This window comes from Tenrec ecaudatus, chromosome 7 (genome assembly GCF_050624435.1).
Source record: "Tenrec ecaudatus isolate mTenEca1 chromosome 7, mTenEca1.hap1, whole genome shotgun sequence".
Lineage (NCBI taxonomy): Eukaryota > Metazoa > Chordata > Mammalia > Afrosoricida > Tenrecidae > Tenrec > Tenrec ecaudatus.
The window spans coordinates 74,015,066-74,039,382 of NC_134536.1; the positions used below are offsets into that span (position 1 = coordinate 74,015,066).

At 43.0% G+C, this 24,317-nt stretch overlaps 1 protein-coding gene across 1 annotated transcript in view; it reads left to right on the plus strand.

Annotated features, from left to right (window-relative positions):
- The first annotated feature begins 8,064 nt into the window (after positions 1-8,064).
- Positions 8,065-24,317, plus strand: part of FBXL4 (F-box and leucine rich repeat protein 4) — a 75,580-nt gene continuing 59,327 nt past the window's right edge. Inside the window, exons 1-3 of the mRNA XM_075554748.1 lie at positions 8,065-8,220; positions 21,784-21,901; positions 22,597-23,180. Of these exons, the coding sequence (XP_075410863.1) occupies positions 22,669-23,180 (512 nt within the window). The 5' untranslated portion in view covers positions 8,065-8,220; positions 21,784-21,901; positions 22,597-22,668. The remainder of the gene's footprint in view (positions 8,221-21,783; positions 21,902-22,596; positions 23,181-24,317) is intronic.

Sequence of the window (24,317 nt, forward strand, 5' to 3'; positions counted from 1 at the left end):
TCTTTCTTTATGTTTCAAAGGGTATGAGATACACAGATGGTCATCCGTGTCCATTTTTTCATGTGTTCCACATGAAGGAATGCTTGTTCTTATTCCCACCTATAGTCAGAGGCACAACAATTTATTGTTTTGTTTTAGACACAGAGGTTGTGTTGAAATGGGTACAGATAGATAGTGAATCCGGGATCCTCCAACCTTCCACTAAGGGGTGCAGCTGAGCTCAAAGAGCATGGTGGGAAAAGTACCTGCATCCCGAAACCCTCAGATGATCACATTTCATTTTTGTTTTATCCATACGAACTGACAAGTTTTGCTTTTTTCTTGTTAATTACCACATCACTCTAAATAGGCCACAGAGATCTGCTGAATGCAGGCACACGGGAACTCTTTCAGAACCACTGTCTTTTCTTTAAAAAGCAAGAGTAAGAAAAAGGATAGAGTCTCAACTGGAATCACTTGCCTGAGGCCCTGGCTACAGCTTCATTTTCGTAGCTATGTGATCCAACCAGCATAAAATATAGTTTCGTGTAAGTTTGGGAAGAGCTCGGTACAATCTGCTGTCTTCAGATAGGATTTCTCCTACATTACATCTAGCCCCTGAAAAATGGCTGATCAACTGTGAGTCTTGAGTAGATGATCCACATCACAGAAAAAAGAATCATATAAGTCAAAACAGAGCTAACAGTATATATGTTATATTCATGTTTTAGGGGCTCTAGAGAAACAGCTCATCAGGTGTTCTATCACTTAGTGTATAGTGCATCAAATTTGTTCTTGAGGTGTTTTAGAAATTCAGGTGGGGGTAGGCTCGAAGTTGTATTTTGGCTTTTATGGACTTGTTTTAATTTTCTTCAGCTTCAACCTGAACTTACATATGAGCAATTGATGGTCTGCTCCACAGCTAGTCCCTGGCCTGGATTTAGCTGCTAATATTGAGCTTCTCCATCATCTCTTCCCATAGATGTAGTCAATGTGTATAGTTGCCATTTATATTATTAGAAAAAGGTGTTTTCCTCAACCAATTTTCCAATGACCAATTCAAGTCATTGGTCTTGAATTACGGTCTTGGTTAACAATATTGAAAGTACCATGAACTACCAAAAGAAGGAACAAATCTGTCTTGAAAAAAGTCCAACCACAATGCTCCTGAGAGGCAAGGATGGAAAGACTGTCACGTATTATGGACATGTTGTCATGAAAGACAAGACCAAGTATGATGGAAGATATCATACTTGGTAAAGTAGGGGAACAGGGAAAAAGAGGAAGACCTTGGACAAGATGGCTTCACACAGTGGTTGCAATAATGGGCTCAAACATAGGAACACTTATGAGTATGTCAAAGGACTGGGCAGTGTTTTGTTCTGTTGTGCATTGGGTCATTATGAGTCTGAACTAACTTGATGTCAGTCAACAAGAAAACAGATCCAGTGAGGTATAGATAAGTGATAGATAGATAGATAGATGACAGATAGATACAGAGATAGATACAGAGCTAGATAGAGACAGACAGATTTTAAAGAGTTGGCTCACATGATAATTGAAGCTGGCAATTCTAAAATCTGTAGGTTAGGAACAACTGGCAAGTCCTGTAGTCTTGTGTCTGAAAGTTCATAGTCAGATGACTGGGATTATGAAGAAGTTCTGGCAAGATGTTTATTTATATTTTGAAGACAGAGTACACCCTAGGGAATACTCCCTTTCTGCTCTGAAGGCCTTTAACTGGTTGGGTGAGGTCCATCCACAGTATGGAGGGTAATCTGTTTACCTACTGCCACAGAATCAGTTCTGAGTCATAATGACCCTATGTAGAGTTTCCGAGGCTAAATGCTTAGGGAAGTAGATTTAATTGCGTGCAATTATGTTAGGCTTTGGGCTGCTACCCCAAAAGTTCAATGGTTTGAACCCACCAACTACTCTATGGGAGAAAGATGTGACAGTCTGGTCCCATAAAAATTTGGAAACCCTAAGGGCAGTCCTAGTCTGTCCTATAGGTCCTAGGGGGTTGCTATGAGTTGAAACTCAGTGAAAGGAAATGGGTTTAGTTTGGGTTTGGGTAAATTACTTTATAATAGCATCTAGACTACTGTTTGACCCAATGACTGGACAATGTAGTATAGCCAAGGGAATGTACTAAATGAACTATCACAGCACATTCAGCTACTTCAAGATTGATGATGTATGGGAAAATAATTACTTTTTATAGAATTATAAAGTAAAGGATTTAAGGCCAGAGAACTAGGTTTTATTGAAAGCTCTGACACTGACTTCAGAGTCAGACACCAGGCTTCAGTTTTTTCATCTGTAAAACAAGGTGTTTGAATTACATGTTTTGCTTGAGCTTCCTTCTTGCTTAAAAGTGTGATTCTCTTTTTAATAGCTGTGACTGTTTCTAGATTAATACTGTGAAAAATATTAAATAAATTATTTTTAAAAATTTATTTATTTATTTAAAACGTTTTATTAGGGGCTCATACAACTCTTATCACAGTCCATACATATACATACATCAATTGTATAAAGCACATCTGTACATTCTTTGCCCTAATCATTTTCTTTTCTTTCTTTCTTTTAAATAAATTATTTTAAGGACTTCTTTTTTAAAGGTAGACTCCTAGAGAACTATTCGTGGTCTTTGGACATTGGCACATTAAACTGTTGGATTAATATCATACACTGAAATCCAGACCAAATCAGTCTGCAAACTAACCAAGATCACTGCCATTGAGTTGATTCTGACTCATAGAAATCCCACGTCCTGACGTGAGGGCAAGTGGTTTTTAATTAAATCAAGATTTCAGAGTGGTGAAATTATTTTGACTGAGTTATGTAGTAAATGAGTGGAGAGGCATTTTCTGAGCGGTCTCGTCTTGAGATAAGACCTAACTTGGCTATCAGTGATAGAAGACTGAATTAACAAGGATTTCATTGTGAAAACAGAAGTTTTGGCATCTCTCGTGTATGCTGAATAATGTTACTACTTCTCAGACATGGTATCTTATTGCCATGTGTTTCATAGTTCTGAAATGTTATAACAGGTAAACACTTTGTTATAAGTCTTTAAATAATCACTTGAAAATACTAGCGTGTGTGACCATGTTTTTTTCTTCTTCTTCCAGGAGTCAGGGACAAAGAAGAGTATGTGAACCTGTGGCTTCTCTGCCTGCCTTCCTCTTTGAATACAACATTGCAAGACTGGAAGCTAACATAGATCATAACCAGCTTGCTGAGCTGGTGGCTTTGTGCACAATTAAGCCTTGTTTGGGATTTTCTTTATTTGTACTAGTGCTGTTACAGCGTGGGATGCTATTCAGTTCCAAACAACATTCCATTTAAGAACTGGGCATGGGTTCACCCACCGAATCAGGGCCATCACTAACAGATAAGCATCACTGCTTTCCTTTGACTCCCTTGTCCTTAAAGCCTGGCGACACTGCTGCCCTGGAGACAGGAAGGCTGGAGGGAGGGTAGATTGACCCTTCCTGATAGAAATTCCTTGCAGTCAGAGAAATAAATTTCTCCTAGTCTGTTCCTTGTCTTAAGTATGAACCTGCAGACTTGCCAAAAGCACTTTCTGTGCCACTAAATGGCAAGTAAATCAAAACAAATCACAGCACAACGATTGCCTCTCTGAAATAATGAGGACATGAAAATGTATGGGGTGGCATGCAAAAGGTGTGCACCAAAAGATATGAACAAGAATGTTCGAAGCAGCACTATTTGTAATAATCAAAAGCCAAACCATGTCTGAGCCTACTGTTGCAGCCTCTGCGTCAAAGCATCTCATCAGGGTGTTCCTCTTTCCCACTGACCCTCCGTTGTCCAACGCAGTGTCCTTTTTCCTGAGATTGGCCTCTCCTAACATGTCCAAAATACAGGACATAAAGTCTCACCATCCTCGCTTCTAAGGAGCATCTTGGCGGTATTTCTCTTAAGACAGGTTTCTTTGTTCTTTTGACAGTCCTTGGTAGTTTCAATGGTCTTCTCTAACACCTTAATTCAAATGTATCGTTTCTTTGATTCCAAATACTGTGGCTTGGGGCAGGTGGGATTTAGTTCTCAGAGTAACACCTTTGCTCTTTAACGAGGTCTTATGTAGCAGATTTGACCAATGGCTTGATTTCTGGTTCCTTCAATGGGTATGGATTCTGAAAGCCTTGACAGCTAAAATCTTTTCTCTGTTTTTATCATGATTTGCCTATTGATCCCGTTGTGAGTAGTTTTGTTTTCTTTACACTGAGTTGTAATCTGAAGTCTAATCTTTGATCTTCATCAGTAAGCACTTCACTCACAGTAGGGCATATGCTATCAATTTACCATATCACTCATTCATCTTCACCTGGTTCAAGGCAATGCTTACCAGCCTTTTCCGCAGAAAAGTTACCACCTCTCCCCTCCCTAGGATGCTCTTTCCTATGGAAGTGAGTCACTATGTGCCCACTCAGAGAGGGTGTCTGCGTGAATTAAGGCTCCAGTGAATCCATTCTGACGTAGACCAGGCGATGGATGCCTTGCTCTCATGCCGAGCGCTGTGGAAAGTGGATTATGGCAGGTACAGTTAGGTAACAAACGAACACCTTATCATTGGATCTCTCTTTTGGCCCATTTTGAAGTTGTTCTAGCTTTTAATATTTTCTACTAACCTTTCTATATATTTTATTTGGTTATTGTTGTTAGCTTTCTTTGGGGGTGGGGTGGGGTGGATATTTGTCTGTACATGAAATCCAGAATAGGTAAATTTATAGAGACAGTAACTGGATTGATGGTTTCTTAGGGGTGCGACAGGGGAGGTTAGGGGATGGGGAGCTAATAATAATGAATACACCGAAAAAGAAAATGTTCTAAAATTTATTGTGGTAATGTTTGTACAACTCTGCTTGTCATGATTGAACTATTAAATTGCACAATATGTGGATGATGTGCCAATAAAACTACTTAAAAAGGGGGCAAATAAATTGTATGGGCGAACAGGTCTGTCTGAATAGGACAGGCTGGATGAACTATCTGGATGAAAAACAACGGGACCGACAGTTCCGGGGGGACTTGGGGTGGGGGGGTAGGGGGGGTAAGGAAGTGGTGTTAACAAACCCAGGGACAAGGGAAAAACATGGGACCCCAAATGGTAGAGAAGGGGGAGTGGCAGGCCTGGTGGGAAATGATCAAGGGTAAGGTTGCTTAGAGAAGAGGTATACTCTAGCCCAGGTGGCGATGAAGCATGGTAGTAGGGCAGGAGGAAGGTCAAGGGAGATGGAGGAAAGAGCTAGGAGTCAAAGGGCATTCATGGAGGTCTAGACAAAGACATGTACATGCAAATATATATAGGAGGATGGGGAAATAGATCTATGTGTCTATATTTATAGGTCAAGTATTAAGGTGGCGGAAGGACCTTGGGCCTCTACTCAAACACTCCCTCAATGCATGAATACCTTCTTTTATTAAATTGGAACTCTATGATGCTCACTCTCCCGACACAACGGCTGGAGCCAAAGTGGGTGAACAAGTAAATGTGGTGAAGAAAGCTGATGGTGCCCGGCTATCAAAAGAGATAGTGACTGGGGTCTTAAAGGCTTGAAGATAAACAAGCGGCCATCTAGCTCAGAAGCAACAAAGTCCACATGGAAGAACACACCAGCCTGTGTGATCGAGTGGTCCCAAAGGGATCAGTTACCAGGCATCAAAGAACAAAAAATCATATCATTGACTGCACACCTCCATGATAGGATCGCTGAAGACAAATGGGTGCACAAGCAAATGTGGTGAAGAAAGCTGATGGTGCCCGGCTATCAAAAGAGATAGTGTCTGGGGTCTTAAAGGCTTGAAGGTGAACAAGCGGCCATCTCGCTCAGAAGCAAATAAGCCCACATGGAAGAAGCACACCGGCCAGTGCGATCACGAGGTGCCCAAGGGACCAGATATAAGGCATCATGCAAAAAAAAAAAGATATAAGTGTGTGTATGTATGTGTATATATGTGTATATGTATATATGTATGTGTATATATATATATATATATATATTATATTAAATGAAGGGGGAAGTGCAGAGTGGAGACCCAAGGCCCAAGTGTCGGCCAACGGAGATCCCCTCATAGAGGGGTTTAGGAGAGGAGATGGGTTAATTAGGGTGTGAGGTAGTATCGATGAAGAACACAGCTTTCCCCCAGATCCTGGATGCTTCCTCCCCCCAACTACCATGATCCGAATTCTACCTTGCAGGGCTGGATAGGACAGAGGCTGTACACTGGTACATGAGGGTTGGAGGTACAGGGAATCCAGGGTGGATGATACCTTCAGGACCAAGGGTGTGAGGGACGATGCTGGGAGAGTGGAGGGTGAGTGGGTTGGAAAGGGGGAACTGATTACAAGGATCCACATGTGACCTCTTCCCTGGGAGAGGGACAGCAGAGAAGGGGGTAAGGGAGACTCCTGATAGGGCAAGATATGACAAAATAACGATGTATAAATTACCAAGGGCATATGAGGGAGGGGGGAAAGGGGAGGGAGGGGGGAAAAAAAAGAGGACCTGATGCAAGGGGCTTAAGTGGAGAGCAAATGCCTTGAGAATGATTGGGGCAGGGAATGTATGGATGTGCTTTATACAATTGATGTATGTATATGTATGGATTGTGGTAAGAGTTGTTTGAGTCCCTAATAAAATGTAAAAGAAGAAAAGAGAAAAAAATGATTAGGGCAAAGACTGTACAGATGTGCTTTATACAATTGATGTATGTATATGTATGAACTGTGAAAAGAATTGTATCAGCCCCAATAAATTGTTAAAATAAAAAAAAATTTTTTTAAATTGTATGGGCGAATAGTAATTGAGCTTTAATTCCATTTAAAAATTTCCATTTTTTATACTCAATATTAACTGTGTTAATATTGCAGATTAACTCAGTTTGTGTCTATAAATATCAAAATTAACACTTTTACGATATTGTCTCTTTGGGGGAAGTTAATAATCTGAGGTTTAATCTTTCTTCATTATTACATATATTCACATCTTAATGGAATCCTTGTAATGAGGTAAATATGACCCAAACTAAAGATAATAACTGCATCTACTTAATGTGTGCAGGTAGTGCAGTGGGTTTGGACAGCTAAACCCAAAGGTTGGAATTCAAACACAAGTTGCCATAAAGATTTGCAGCCTCAGATCAGCGCTTGTACACTGGTACAGATAGGAACTGGAAACACAGAGAATCCAGGGCGGATGATCCCTTCAGGACCAGTGGTGAGAGTGGCAGTACCAGGAGTGTGGAAGGAGGGTAGGTTGGAAAGGGGGAACCGATTACAATGATCTACACATAACTTCCTCCCTAGGGGATGGGCAACAGAAAAGTGGGTGAAGGAGACATCGGACAGTGCAAGATATGCCAAATTAATAATTTATAAATTATCAAGGATTCATGGGTGGGGGAGTGGGGAGGGAGGGGAAAAATTGAGGAGCTGATACCAGGGGCTTAAGGAGAGAACAAATGTTCTTTACACAATTGATATATGTATGGATTGTGATAAGAGTTGTATGAGTCCCTAATAAAATGATTAAAAAAAAAAGATTTGCAGTGTCAGAGACCCTATGGAGTAGTTCCCCTCTGTCCTGTGAATCAGAATTAACTCCAAGACAGATGGGTTTGCTTTTTGGGTGCTGTGCTTACTTAGAGTACTTCAATAAGGGCGACACTGTGGGCATCTTCTTCATTAGAAGGAATGATATGGTTTTCTGACATTGGGAGGGAAATGCACCTTCAAGAAGGATGTAAATGTGGGGCAGGAGAGATTTGGCAAACTTGGAAAACTGTGCAGAGTGCCCATAAGAATTATTCCACATTTCCTCTGGACCCACCAAGTCTATACCGAAGAAGCCCCCCACAGGTCACAGATTGCGGGACAGAGGGAGGTATTACTTCGTAGAAGATTTGCAATCCCGGGCTAGTGGCAATTTACTGAGCAATTTATAGGGGGAGGGGCCAGTGGAAGCTCCGCCCACCGCCTCGCAGAGGGCTGTCCAGAGGCCCCCGAGCCCCGCCCCCTGGGCTGAGCCCGCCTTCACCCCGGCCCCGCCCATACTCGGGCCTCCGCGTCTTCCTTCCGGGTCGCGCCGCGTCTGCTCGCCGCCGTCCGCCGCAGCGCGAGAGTCTGGGAGCCGCCCCCGCGCCCGGCCTCCTGGCCCCGCCGGGTCGCCGGTGAAAGCCGCGGCGCAAACGTCTCCCGGACCCAGCAGGGTACGGCCTTTCCTTTCCTTCTCCCTGCGCCCGTGCCCGGCTTCCTCTGCGGCGCTGGGGCGGGGCCAGGGCGGAGCGCCGCGCTCGGGAGCCCCCTCGCCGAGCCCCGGCCCCGCGGGTGGCCTCGCCCCGCGCCGGCCGCGCGGTCCGGCGCCCTGAAAACAGCGTGCGCGCGTCCGGCGCGCTTCTCTGCCCAGTCCGCCCGCTGGGCCCAGGCCTGGCCCGCGCGTGCGCGTGCGCCCCGCGCTGCGTTTGCAGCGCCCACTGCGGACTGCCCAGACCGACCCGCGCTGCGTCGGCCAGCTGCCTGCCCGTTGTATACTTGTTGCTCTTCTGCCCGCTGACTTGACGTCCCATTGGCATCCGATGCTATTTTCCCCCTCCCGGACCCGTGCCTGGCGGCAACCTTGTGTCTCTGCCTGGGGCTGTCTGAGGGGAGGTGCCATCCACTTGGCCTGCTTGTCAGGGTGTTTACAGTGGGGCTGGTTTTGGGTTTCATGAATGGCTTCCTAAAGTAGCACATTGCCACACAGCCTCGGGATGCAGTCACTGATGGAATACAACTATTTCCAAATACAAGTACAAGTTCTATAGACCAGGGATTTGGTTGTGCCTGGCAGTCCTATGTCCAGCAGGCCTCATGAAACCAGGTGCGGAGATCTGTTTTGTCCCCGTGGTGGACACAACCTGCTTACTCTACGCAGTTTCTTAAACCAAAAGGCAAACGCCGTGCCATCGAGTCAGTGCTGACTCACAGCGGCCCCCGCGTGAGTGTCCAAGTAGAGAGCTGTTGGTGGTTTCAGACGGAAAACTTGGTGGATCACAGCCCAGCGTTACCACCAGGGCACCAGTTTCTAATGCTCCTTCAATTCTTCCGGTCCACTTTATCTTCTGCCCTCATACTCCCCATGTTGTATCTTTTGGGTGAGTAGAGGGAGATTGCTCAGCCACACGAAAGCTCCCCGAGCCCTGGATTCACCGAGTTCTTGGGGTAGAAGGACAGTGTACTTGTTGAAATGTACATTACCCTCAAGTTGTTGCTAGTTACATACTGACCCCATGCGCTTCAGCGCAAACGTTGCCCTGTTCTGAGACGTCTAGGATGATTGGTACATGCTCCAGGGCCCTGATGTACTCTCTGTATTTAGAGTGCTTTCCAACGTTTGGCTCATTCTCCAGCACAACCTTCCGCTATGATCCATTGGATTTTCATTGGCCAGCTTTCTGAAATAGAATCCTAGCTTTCCTTCCTAGTCTGTCTTAGTCTGGAAGCTCTGCTGAAACCTGTCCACCGTGGGTGACCCTGTTGGTATTTGAAATGCTAGTGACACAGCATCCAGGTTCACAACCACAAGCAAGCCACCTGACAGGCTCACAGTAGCCTCTCTAATTGTCCATTTAATTAGATTTTTCTTTCCGGATTACTATCCTATGAAGGAGGAGTCCTAGTGGCAGAGTGGGTTACAGGTTCGACTGCTAACCTCAAATTCAGCAGTCTGAAGCCACGAGCTGCCCCTCACAGAAAAACAAGGCTTTCTAAAGAGTTGCAGTCTCTGAAACCCAGAGGAGCATTTCTCCCAGTCCTATAGGGTCGCTGTGAGCCAGAATTGACTTTGCAGTGAATGAGTTTTAACCTCTTAAGGAGCCGTGGTGATATATTGGGTTACATGTTGTGCTATTAACCTAAAGGTCAACAGTTCAAATCTATAAGTCAGTCTGAGGGAGAACGATGAGGCTTTCTGTTCCCATGAAGATTTACAGCCTCTGTTCTGCCATGTAAGGTCAGTGTGATTGGGAATCGACCGGATAGCAGTGAACTTGGGTGATGATTCAGTAGAATTCTATGTAGAATATCTGTGACTGATTCCATGCCATGAGGCAGTCCCTCTGAATCAGAATCCACTTGTTGGCAATGAGTTACAAGTTACCCATCTTTCAGTGATGGTTTGTGTGTCGTGATGTAAAGAGCTTTCAATGGAGCTTCCAGGCTCAGACTATGAAGAATTTAGTCTGTGGATCTACTTCTGAAAATCGATTCATGAAAGCCCTGAGCATCGCGTGGCTGCTGATAACGACATACCTTGCCAACACACTCAAGAGACTTTTTAAAAACTAAGTTTGTATTAACTTTCATTGGCGGTCGTTTGCTTTAATTGTCTCTCAGATGGCTAATTTCATGACCATATAGCAATACAGATCTGACTGGTGTGATTCTGGTCTGTAATCCTTCTGAAGTCATGCAAGTCACTGTTGTCTGTTTCAGACAGGTGGATGGTTGAGGCTCTGTGAACAGACTGCGCCCAAAGAATTAAGTCTTTTACTTGGCTCCTGAGGGAGCGCCAATAAAATCTTGGCATTTTCAGTGACTAGAGTACCTTTAAGGAGCCCCCTATCACACCCCCCGCCAATCCCAGCTGAAGCTTTTGTAATAAAGTGACTCAGGTCAGGGCTGGCTGGGCTAAAAAGACCCTTCTTGTGGAGAAGGGGACATGACTCATTGAGCAAAAACAGATATAATAAGCCCAATAAAGGTGCTGGAGTGGCACAAGGGGTTAAGTGCTAGACCTGGAAGGTAGGCCAGTCAATCTGAAAGTGTCAGCCTTGGAAGCCCTAGGGAGAGGTTCTGTTCTGTGCACACGAGGCTGTTGTAAATCAGAAACAAGTGGCAGCTAACACTGTATTTATTCTTAGTTCTGAGCACCAGGTTGACCGAAGGCTGTGGGTCACAGTGAAAGCCCAGAATCTATTTGCAGAGTCCTGGTGTGGAATAAGCTTCCTTTCACTCCTTTCTGTGACCATCCACCTGGGATTTTAAAAGTCTTGCCCTCAGGCATAGTACAGTGGAAGTGGGTTGCCTACTCTCCTTCCAGCGCCCTCAGGGAGGGGCAGTTTCCTTAGGGGATCGCCTGGGTGTGCCCTTGATGGAAGTCACTACTGGAGGGCTTGGTGATACCCTGACTGCTTTGGTCAGATGGCCCTGGACCTATCTTGTAACCTGGTATCTAGCATAATGTATGTGTCCCAATCAAAGTTCTATTCCTGCTTCTGTACTCCCACCTCGTGAGTTTCCTTTTTGTTCCATGCCTTATTTGAGAAGCTATGGGGCTGGGATTTCTTGGATGCTATTGTGACGGTGCTAATGGTCTCCCTCATCTGGGTGCTGTGCCTTGGTCTTGTTTTTGTCCTCTAAGCCATAATGTTTTTATTGAATTATATTTCAGATTTAGGGTTTCTTATACCCTAATACACAACACACAAAGACGCTGGATATGAAAGCTTCAGGGGATAGCCATCCGTGTGCATGGGAGGGAGGGCAGGGTGTCTATACAAAGGCTCTGGTATGAAGCTTCAGGGAATGGACATTGATGTACATGACAGCGCAGGGTGCCCATTTTGAACTCTCCCAGACCTTGCCCAATGCATCTTTTCATTTGTATCCTTTTTGCTATAAATAAAATTAATTGTAAGAATAGTGTGTCCCTGGGTTATGTGAATACTCAGCCCAAAGAACAGAGCTGAACCCCTGGGTTTGTATGGTAGTATGATGAAGGGGTAAAGGGAAGACTAGCAGGTCAAAAGTAAAGGTGTTGGGGCTCCCAGGCTTGCAGCTGCAGTCTGCAGTCTTGGGCAGACTTGGCAGTCTGGAGGACTGTACCCTTTAACTGGCAATGTGGCCACACTATGTGGTTAGGGTCACAGGAAGAGGTGGTGTGTAAACAGCTGGTGCCAGAACAGAGAACAGAATTGATAAGAGCTTGAATCGGACTGATTCATATTGTTTGGTGTCAAACAGAAGTGGGGTTTGATTTTCCAAACATTAAGACAGCTTCCAGCTGGTAGGTGTCTTTTAGAGTACGCTAGTAGCAAACAAAACTAATAACTAAGACGTCCATGAACAAGCTTGGGTATTGCATCTCTAACTTGATTTATTTGGTCCAAAACGCATGAAGACTCAAAGTTTCCAAAATGACTCCCCAAAGCTTTTCAACTTTCAAACCTTGTAGTATTCTCTTGTATTGTTCACACAGCAACCTCTTGATCCATGTACAGGTTCTTCTTGAGCACAATGCAGTGTTCTGGAATTGCCATTCAGAGGCCTTTGCATAGTCAGTAAAACACAAGGAACCATCTTTCTGGTGTTCTCTGCTGTCAGCTAAATCCATCTGATGTTCGCAGGGACAGTCCTTGTTCTCAGTCCTCTTCCAAACCTGGATTGGATTTTTGGCACTTCCCTATTGATACGCTACTTTAACTGTTTTTGGATTATCATTAAGATTTTACTTGCATGTTGTGGCAGTTAGATTTTATGTTGACTTGAACCTGTGTGAAAATATAGGGGTGGAGTCCAACCTATTAGTTAGCCTGATGATGCCTCCTGAGGATGTGGCCTTTTTAAAGAGAGACAGGGAGCATTTCTCTCTCTCTTGCCCTTTGCCTTCCTCCTTCCTGCGTCTCTGTGTCTGTGTCTGGCCCCAGGTGTGGTCCCATGGTGGCCCCTGTGCTTCTACCAACTTTGGATCCACATGACTCTACATCCACTAACTAACCTGTGATCTCCGTGCTCGCTTCACCTTCCTGCGGTATTGGCCGGCCTGCAGCTATCTGGGTCTGAAGAGGGTCTCAGGTAGTACTGACTGGACCCAAGGACTTGAGTTAGACTGGGCTAGGATGCCTTCTTGATAGAAAGCCACTTCTTGATACAAAGTTCATTCTTACACATCTGTGAGTGTCACTGATCTTGTTTCTCTGGACAACCCAGCCTAGCACACATGTGATAAAAAGCGGTACTGTTGTAGCATGTCCACCGGCTGCTGGATGGCTTTTCTTTGTAACAGGCCTAAGTCTGGGTCTCTTTCAGTCAGTTGGTGAGACATCCTTGTCCTCTGAATCTTCGTGACTGCTGGAAGTTTGAGCCCAGTACTGCTGTGAGGACACCAGTCCATTGAAGGTTTCCCGGCTTGTCCTGGTCCTGCTCCCATTTGAGACATGCTACCAGGAGAGACCACTCCCTGCAGAAGGATATTAAGCTTGGTAAAGCGGAGGGGCGGCAAGAAAGAGGAAGGCCCTCAATGAGATGGACTGACACAGTGGCTGCAACAGTGGACTCCAACACGAGAAGACTTGTTAGGACGATGCAGGATGAGGCGATGTGTTGTTCTGTTGTACATAGGGAGTCTCTGAGTGGGAACCCTCTTGATGACACCCAATAGCCATGATGTCCTTTTGCAGGAATGGTGGCATATCAAAAGTCAGAGTCAGTGTGCCACCATCCTAGCTTCTAAGAAATAATCTGGCTGTGTGTTTTCTAAGATCTGTAGAATTATCTGTTATCAATGTTTAGGTTAAATTGATTCTAAATAGTATCCCTTTTTGCCCCTGACAAGGTTAATCATCGTCTGACTTGTGTGGCACCTCTTTACTCACTGGCGTTGGTTCATTGATTAACAAAGCGTTTGGAAGAGCCTGATGTCTTCTAGATTTTTCTCTTATCATATCCTTGCAACTTTTTTAGCCCTCCCTTGGTTACTGGGGTTATCCCTTGGGTTGCTAACCTCAGGGTTGGTGGTTCAAACCCACCAGCCGCTCTGTGGGAGAAAGATGAAGGATTCTCTTCCCTTAAAGATTTACACTCTCGGAAAGCCACTGAGGCAGTTCTACCCTGTCACACAGGGTTGTTGTGAGTCAGAATCAAATCAATGGCTGTGAGTTTTTCGTGTGTGTGTTTTTGAGTTTGTGATTCTTAGAAGAGAGATATTGGTTACATCTTTGGTTTTCAAGAGTACCTCTCTGCATTTAGGTCAGTCCTTTTGGGTTTTATTCTTCATATCTTCTTTATTACCCCTCTTTTTTTAAACTTCATTTTGTCCAGGTGCATTTTACATGACTTAGTCTCACAGTATTTTTGGGGGGGAGGGGAAGCTTTTGGTTTTTGGACGAGGTCAGGTTTTCCAAAAAACCTTATTGCATTTCAGCAGCCAGACGTGGGTATCTCTGCTGCCCAGTGGTGACTGTAACATACTCTGTCCTTACCTTCTTCCTCTTCTGTCTTGGGTAGACTGCTTCTAGGATGTTGGCTTTCTTTCTGGCTCCTTCCTCTGCTGTCTCCTCTCTGCTTGTGTTTGCCTAGATCAGGGGTCCTCAAACTTATTAAACGGGCCAGTTCACTGTCCCTCAGACCCGTTGGAGGGCCGAACTATAGTTTAAAAAAAAAACTGAACAAATTCCTATGCACACTGCACATATCTTATTTTGAAGTAAAAAACAAAACGGGGCAAAAACACCGGCACGCCAGATAAATGTCCTCGGCGGGCTGCACGTGCCCATGGGCCATAGTTTGAGGACGCCTGGCCGAGGTCTTCAAGAAGTCTGAGACTGGACTGGAGGCTTTGGCTTCAGTTAAGAAATGGATTCGTTCGTTTTGCACCAGGTCCTAGTAAGCAATAATAGACATCTTTTAACTGGTGGAGAACTTACTTAGGGGAAGCAGGTACACATAGAGCCATGATACCAGCACCAGTAGTTTCCTTACTGATTCGGTTACATTGTGATGGTTCCTTAGTTTTAAGCATCTGCAGGGGCTTCAGAAGGTTCGTGGAAAAGTAGAGCTGGAAGATAATGGGATTTCTCCACAAACTTTGAAGCTTCGCCCTTGTGTAGTACAATGAGAAGGCAGACAATGAAGAAAGGGGCTGCTTTTGCGAACATTAGGCCTTTGTTCTCCCCCAGTATGTCGGGTACCAGAGTGATGTTAACCTGCCCCCTTTCCCCATTGCTCTGATGTGAGCACCTCATTTGGCCTGGCCTGTCTCTCCTCCCTGCTCTGAGGTTATGACTTCTGTTTTTAACAAGGAGCTTCTTTTTCTTTTGTCCTTTTTTCCAGTGCTCCATAATCAACCTATGGTCTCAATGTAGACTTGGAGTGTTAAAAAAAAAAACTCACTGTATTTGAGAAAATAGCTTTCTTTCACCTCTCCAATCATCTGTCTCATGAATCAATCTTTAATTTCAATCAGAGTTTCTTTGTGACAAGAGTTTCTTTTATCTGTTCAGGGATTTCTTTTGTACTAATAAAAGTTATCATTTTTTACATTCTCTCTGAACAGTCACATTTCAATATGTATACTGCTCCTTCTCGGATGGCTTCAGAGCAGTTCACACATTTGACTCCTTACCTATTGTGTTTCGATTTTCATTATCCGTTTCCCCTCTTCTCTTTCCCTGCATCAAGATGTGGAACATAATTTTTGGCTTCCATTTTTGACCTGCGTGTGCTTTATCTTGACGAGTCACGAGTTTAATTTCTGGCGCTTATCTTAAACTTACTTTGATTCTCGTGCCATCGACTCACAATAGAACAAATGCTTATGAAGCATATAGGCCAGGGGTTAGATAGACTCTACGGGCAATCAAGGCACATTCAGTCTGCCGGGCTAGAGAGGTTGAGGTGTGGAGCACCATCCCTGTTCTGGGCACAGATGTTCTGGTGGGTCTACGGTGAGGGGTGGAGCCTGTGACAGTGTAAGGGAGAGAGAGAAGAGTGGTGTGTTGATAGAGAAATATTCCTTGTATATCATATCATGGGATCAAGAAGAAGCTGTACGTCTGATGGCACCTTTCTTTGTATATTTAAGACAGCTAAGAGTGGGGGGAGGGGACGTAGAAGCCCAGCGCAGGAAGGCTAAGCAGGTAGACTCAGTGTTAGATGGTGCACCAAATTCAAATACAACTCTACTCTTCTCTTGATTGCTGTTATCCTCAATTACTATATCTCGATTTTCAGATGTGACAAGAAAAGTCTTTTCCTTAAAAAAATAGTGATTTTTTTTTCAGTCTCAGGAGGTTCACCCCCCACCCGGTTTACCACCACCTTATCCCCTCTTGCTTGTGGAGTGCTATCCTGCAAAGTTGTGCCAACCCTTATTTTTCCCTATTGCTTTATTGACATTTCAAGTGAGTTTCTCTGCAAGTAACTGTTAAGTTACTACTTGTTTCTAAAATGTGACCGTGCTATGCCTGTGATTTGTGTCCGTTTTTGTGTCTATTTTCCACTGTTGGAAATATCTGTTGAGGCTGAGACTCTTTTCTGAGTTGGAAAATTGTTATCCAGGTTCCAAAGACAAATTGAAAGGAAGTTGTAGCCCAGGCTGCAGGAAAACCACACTGGATGAACCTAGCCTCTCCCTCTGGCTTTCATTCACTTCAAGCTCCTGGCCTCCTTTTGTCTCTTTCACAAAGAGCCCTTTTCCTCCCTCCCCACCCCCCACCTCGGCTGAAGCACACCCTCCTCTCTGCAGTTCCTGCCATCCTGCGTCTCTCCGCCTCATCGACTCCCCAGCTCACTCCAAATCTCAGTAGTAAACATATGTTCTCCCCTGTCTATACCTCTTAATTTTTCCTTTCCACTGTTATTGCTTTCTCTGTAATTGTATTATTTAACATTGTTACAGATTTTAAAGTATGAAAGATGTGGTGGAAAATAAAGTTGTATTATAATAAAAATCATGTCATCGAAAGCGAGTTGCTTCCCAAGGAGTACGGAAGTCTCATGGAACAAATGAAAAGGGCCACTGTTCCCCGCCTTAATTATGCTCATATAGAAGTTCAGATGTCCTGGAGACGTTCACATCTCATAATCAAGGTTGATTGGTCATTGGGCTTAGCAAGTAATAAAATAATGACCATCTCATTCCTAATTTTGACTTTTTGTTACATGGAGAATAATGTGTGTGTGTGTGTGTTCTCTTAAGAGAGTGTGAGCGTCTTTATCGTGAAAGTGGCATTTTGAATCAACTGGAAGAGAAAGTACTTCATGAAAGGTTTGGACAAGTTTGATGTCCCGGACTAATATTTGTCTGTTTACATCAACTGGGGCAAGAATCATTTTGGCTTTGACTCCCCTTGTCCTCATAAAATAGTTGCTGTATCTTTTAGATTTCCTTCACTTGCTGTCGGGATATTCATTGGTTATCACAAATTGCCTCCATAATCTGGCACCAGTCCAGACGGCACACACATGGACAATTTGGACTTCCCGTGGTTGTGGCCGCCCACAAGCGTCCAGAGACAATAGCACGCCTGCCCCTTTCAGCTCCGCTTCCCAGGGAAAAGTGGAAGGAGCTAGCCTTCCTTCTCCATATGTTCTTCCCACCCCCAAACTCGTTTATGTGTCATTTTAGTAGGTGGGGAAGGAGTTGAAAATCAATGAAGGGTGTTAACAATAGGTTTGTACATTTTTCCCCTTTTTAATTTTATGCCTTAATTATTTTCAAAACTAGGATTTAGCTTCTGTTATATTCTGTGGAGAAAAGAATAAATGTATTTATTCTGACGATGCTCTTCTTTAAAAAATGACTTTGATCATTTTAAATTTTATTTCACAGAAAGTCAACTCTCTTACCCATAGTTGGAAAAAACCAAAGCATCATTTTACAGTTCTCTTCTACACTAAAGAAGTATGAACATGTATATGCTAATTTTTCCCCTGAACAATTTTTATTCACTTTACATATATTACCTCAGTGGGAAACTTTACTTGACTTTAGCATGTCTTAAAGATGATATGGCCATTATGACATTTGTGATATGCTCAGCTTTACCTTATAAATTATAATAGTAAACACTAATGGCTTATAAATAGTTGTAAAACTTGTAGCTTGGTCTGCCAAACAGAGTTCGACTTTTGCAGTCTGTCTCGATCTTTTTCCAACAATGATTATGAAAGCTCACATGAATGGTGCTATCCCTTTCTGTGAGTATTTCTTTGGTTTTTACACAACTGCTTTATTTTCTGATAAATAGTCTTATGAAGAAAGTGGAAGAAGCCATTTACAGACTATAAAGTGAGAAGTCATGTCAAAGACTGTGTAGTAAAATTTATCTCTCCCTCTTGCCAAGTGATTTTCTCCCTTTGTTCAGGTGATCCCCAGAAACAGTACATCCAGCCTTCCAAATTAACCAGATTTATTGATTTGCAATTATAGTTGTGCACTTGTCAACCAATATGGATACTTGTTATAAGTTGTTCTTTATTGTGAAAATTTGTGCACTTTCAGCTCAGTATCATTAATGCTTTCTCTTTGAAGAAAGAAAAGGACTGAGTCTTTTTTTTTTTTTTTTTTAAAGAAAAAGACCCTTCTAAATTTACCTGGAGACCTATTTTTAAATAAAGATAGGGTATAAAAGAAAAGGCTGTATCTCAAATTTTGGCAAAGATTTTGTAATTATAAAACTTTTTTTTGGACAGGTTTCTACTGGAAGTAAGGGAAATGTTGGAATCTGATATAACAGGAATTATACGTCAGCCCTTGGTGTTAAATGTCCTGAGGTGAATCTGGTTTGTTGATTCATGATATATCACTACTAGCATACTGTGGTTTCTCTTCAGATCGCATAAAGACATATCACGACTAGGAGTACGTGCTGTAGAAAGACCTTACTTATTTTTAATAATACCATTATCCTTCTCCAGAAAAAGTCTTGTTCACATTGTTCTACTTCTTTTTCTTGAGGTACAAATTCCTCGATTTGACTACTTAACTGACTCTCCCTCAGCATGGTCAGTTGTGCTTGGTATCTCTCTTCCCTGCAGGCTGAGTCTGCTCTGGGTTGTGAAGCCTCCTTGCAGAATTCATCATTTGTCCCTCCAGACCTTAAAGTTTGTCAGTTTGGGACCAGTTGCAACTGTACTTTTTCACTTGGAGATGGTGGCAGACGTGATTTGAACTCATCAGGATCTGTGAGTTTAGGTCACACGATACATGCCATTAGGGTCCTAATTTCCTCCTAGGGACTCTTCTCCCTTTGCCACAGCTGGTCCCATGCTCCTGACGCTTCCCGGCCAGTACGTTCTCCTAGTGCTGGTTTCGTAGATGGGCTTCCCTAGTTGTAGCTTTGTGGACGCCTGCCCCTGGCTTGAAATACCATCTGCGTGGGTGGTGGAAAGTCCCCTCTAACCCATTGAGGCCTGGACTGGCTCCATGACACAAGTCAGCTCTATTTGACTTTCCTCATTGTTGCTCAGATTTTTGCATCGTTCCTCAAGATTTCAAACTGAGCTCTTAGTTACTGTTTCTCTTGTTATATTTTGCTAAGGATTCCATTGTTTTAAATTTGACTGCCATTGAGAGGTAGAGGGCTGTTAGGTCCTTTTAAGGTTCTGCAGTTATTTCTTCTCTGGGATGGACTGACTCTCGCGAGCACTGGGCCATGGCCGGGCCAGCAGGCTGTGGTGTTGAATGCAGGGTAGCTGTGAGTTGGCGCCCATTCAGCAGCACCTCACGGCAGACTTTCCTAACTTGTTGTTCTTGCGTATCTCCATTCTAGCAGCATACCCCCGCATTTTATGCTTACTAGAAACCTACTGCTTCAAAAAGACAGTAAAGAGGTTTGCACAGATTCCTTCCTTTGAGAAACCTACGCCTGGTGTAGATTCTTGCGGAGTGAAGACCTATAATATACCCCATACACTCGTGTATAAGCTGAGTTTTTCAGCACATTTTAAAAGTCATTTTCTTGGAGGCTTGTACAACTCTTATCACAATCTATACATCAATTGAATCAGGCATGCTTCATTCTTTTCTAGACATTTACTTTCTATTGAGCCCTTGGTATTAGTTCTTCCCCCCCACCCCCCATAACCCCCTGATAGATTGTACATTGTTATTATTTTCATCTCACACCGATTACTGTCTCCCTTCCCCCATGCTGTCTGTTGTTCTTCCGCTTGTAGAGGGGTGTATGGTTATGTGTCGATCATTGCGATCAGTTCCCCCTTCCTCTCCCCCTCCTCCCCCTACCCTTCTGGTATCACTGTTCCCACTCCTGTTCCTGGTGGATTCTGTGTGTCGTGAGCTCCCATCCCTTTCTATACCTGTGTACATGTCCCGGTCTAGTCTGAATTGGGAAGCAGCACTGGGGTCATGGTAGTGGGGGGCAAGGAAGCCTCAAAGAACCAGAAGATATAGTGTGTTTCATCGATGTTTTACTGTACCCTGGTGACATCCCTCCCCCGTAGACCCTCTGTGGGGAGATTGTTCCACTGTCTACAGATGGGTTTTGGATCTCTGCTCCAGCCCCCCTTGTTCTTAACAATTTGTGCTCAGCACATTTTAAATGCAGTTTTTGTGGTAAAATTAGGTGCCTCGGCTTAATATTCAGGTCAGCTTATACTTGAGTATATATGGTAAATGCAGTACCAGAAAGTTTTGTTTTGATTGCTAGTATGGCGTATTACGAAAAATAATAGTATTTACATTGAATAAGGTAGTTGATAAAAGAAGGTCCTGGATAGAGTGGGAGAAAAATGTGGAACAAAACTCAAATCATGAAGGACATCAGGATTGCTGTTGAGTAGAGAGTTGTGATCTCCCAAGAGTAGGGCCATGACCACCCTTTGGGTCTGGAACTGAATTGACCCCTGTGGCTCAGTTTTAAGCCAACCAATGGACAGGTCAACAAGGGGAACAATACCACTGCTGGCATGGTAGAATAATTGTCCATTCGGATGGACGGAGTAGCATTTACCTAAGGTCAAAGTGCAGAAGAAATAGGAAAGGAGGAGGATTGGAGACCAGAAACCCAGGGAAGAGAGGGGGTGGGTGATGCCACATTGAGGGGTGCAGTGAGTGAGATGAAATGCGTGAGTCGTCGATTTTAAATTGATGATCTGCTCTGTGAACCTTGACCCAAGTCCCAAGAAGATACTTCTTAGAAAGAATGATAGGGAAAATGAGACAAAGGAGACCTTGACTGACAAGGTGGATACAGCTTGGAGTAGAGCCTCGCCAAGCCAAGGAATTTAGATCGTATTTGTAGATGAAAGAAAACCATTGGCAAATTTTGAATGGGAAGGAAATTTTATACAAATGATGTCTTATAATCTTAATTCTAAAGTTTCAGAATGATCACACATTTCTCTGTTAAGTACAAGTTAATACATTCACCTTCTTTTACTGAAAAACTAAACTCAAGATTTTACAGATATAGAAAAAAGTACCATTATATACTCATGTAGAAGCCGAGATTTTTCAGCACATTTTTAAATGCAGTTTTGTGGTAAAATTAGGTGCCTCGGCTGATATTCAGGTCGGCTTATACTTGAGTATATATGATATGTTTGATGTCTCAGTTGTTTAGACGAGAGGCCATTTTTCCAGTGTGGACAGTAGCCAAGCTTGTGTTGTGAACTAGCGGGCTTGGCTGTAAGCAGTGGCAGCTTCTTGGAGAGGCTAGGCAAGCCTCTTCTCACATGTCCCTCTAGTTTACTAAAGGTTCAGACCAATTCAAATCTGCAGAACTGTTTAATGTCAACGTAGTTTGGTGCATAAGCTGTGGGTTTGCAACCTTTATGTAGAAAGAATTACTACATGGTAATTGTGTTTTGTCATAAATTTAAAAATGTATTAATTATCTACAGTTGCCTACAAGATTCAGAAAAATGTGACCTATTCAGTTTGAATACGGTTTTTTAATAAATGTGGTTGTTGTTTTTTTACCTATAATAATCTTTTTGTTATGTTTCTCAAATTGGAAATAAGATTATATTCTGAAACCCTTGTCTTACAGGTGAGCACATGTCATATTTCAGCACCTGTACCTGGAATCAGCATGCAGAGTTCAGGCCACATGGATGAATGCCAACTTTTGCATTTCCTCTGTGTATCCTGTGACCATTCTATCTGGGGTGAGTGATTTCTAAGAGTAGCTGGCAACAGACCAGATTGCTAGCCAGCCGTGGACTGCCCTAACAAATAACGCTACGAGTTATAAATTAAACACTGTCTGGTGATCTGTGATGTGTAAGGCAGTTAATTTAGTTGGTCTGGATTAACTGTCAACCCCAGAAAGCTAGAGTCCCACATTATGAAATCTGTACTTAGCATGTTTAGGAGAGAGAAATAATTAACAATAGAAAATGATTTGTTAAAATGCGAAATCACAGCAAGACTGAAGACTCTTCTTGAATTTACAGCTGCATTTTAGTGATTGACCATATATTCAAAATAATTTTAATTTTAGAAGCTCCAAGTATTGAATATTCGTTCAATGCTGGGTATGCGTGTGTATGGAGTAGAGGAGAGGTTTGGGATCACGCGTCTTCCATTCCCTTAAGTACCAGTTTGTTTGCTATGCACGCATAAGGTTTCTCTGATCGCATAAGGTTGTGTGCATGTGCAATGCTTAGGTTTGTTAGAAATATTGTTAGATAGGTTATTTATACCAGAGATTGACATGTTCGGTTTAAAAAACTTGTTTTTTCAAAAGTTTTGTTCTGGGAAGCTCCATTGGTGGGGTATGGGAAAACCTATTATTTACCTTATTCATGCATTTTTCCACTTATTTAAATTATTTTACTTCACCAAACCATTCATTTTTTAGAACATCCTTCAAAGAGATCATCCATCTTACTGAGGACACCTGACCTTTTGAAGCCTCATAGTTTACATCTAGATGCCACCGGTTTTCCCCATGTTAACACTTCTGACTATGTTTTATTATATATGCCTTCGGCGCCGAGCCAGGACGGCTGCACGAGGAGAAATGATGGACAGCCATAGAACTCTAGCCCCCAACAGCCGGGCTTCCCCTCTCAATGCGGAGCTGGTGCAGTATGCCAAAGAAGTAGTAGATTTCAGTTCTCACTATGGAAGTGAGAATAGTATGTCCTACACCATGTGGAATCTGGCAGGGGTACCAAATGTCTTCCCAAGTTCCGGTGACTTTACTCAGACAGCTGTGTTTCGAACGTATGGAGTGTGGTGGGATCAGTGCCCTAGTGCCTCCTTGCCATTCAAAAGGACACCTCCTAATTTTCAGAGCCAGGACTACGTGGAACTTACTTTTGAACAACAGGTGTATCCTACAGCTGTGCACGTTCTGGAAACCTATCATCCAGGAGCCGTGATTAGAATTCTGGCTTGTTCTGCAAATCCCTATTCCCCAAGTCCACCAGCTGAAGTAAGGTAAGACTAATTTTCAATGACCTGCCGTAACTGGCCAAAATATTGTAATGTGTGTGGTTCCCCACACTGCCACCCTGCCATGGGGAGGGTGTTTGCCTAAGTAATTTAAAGAAAGTTGATTTTTGAAATTTCCTTTACTGTGTTGAAGGGGAAGAAAAATCACACTATGTAATGTATTCTTCATACCTATCGCACTCAACACTGTCATATTAATAGACTGTGAGATTGTGTGTCACAAAAATGTACCACATATGCCAAGGCACATTTGAACTAATTGGAGCATGGACCAGTCTGAGAAGTTGGTAGGAAATATGACTTCTAAACTATCTTGATATTTGTCTGTCATGATAATTATTTTTATATACTTTGATTAACTCAAAATAGACCTATAGAATGATGATTATTGAAGGTCCTTAGGCAATTAGCTTTACTGCTACATGGATGATTTTTTATTTAAAAATGAATGTTTTAAGTAATTCCTTCTACCTATTTGCATCATTTCCCATAGTAGCTCCTGTATCCTTTGTAGATCAATCTTCTGATTTTTTTTTTAGTATAATTATCTGACTAGGTAATACAGCCTGGTTTAGAAATCTGAAAAGTATATCATGCAGTCTCATATATACACAGTTTTCTATGTTCCTACCATCCATTTCTCATCCTAAAACTACTTATCAGTCTCATTTTATTGTTTTTCCCAGAGTATCTGTATGTTGATACATGAATATATGAATTTATTCTTACTTTTGTTTTATATACAAAACTAAGCATACTATTCACACTGTTCTTCCACTTGCATATTTCACTTAATATATAACAGGGCTTCTAAAAACCTTATGGAGATACTCCATTATCTTTCCATGAATTTCTTTCAGACCCTACATGTGTCGGATCTTCCCATAAGTACACAGAGTGCTTCCTCGTTCTTTTCTACGGCAGCAAATAATGCAAATCATATGTCTACCCCAACTTCTTAACACGTCCCCTCTTGCTGGAGGTTGTTTCCAGTCTCGACTACTGCAAACATAGTGCATAACCGTGGTAGCCATTTCCCATGTGTGCAAGTGTGTCTGTAGAATAAAGTCCCAGAAGGGTTCCTGGGACATAGGTATGTGAACTTGTACTTCCAATGTCAAA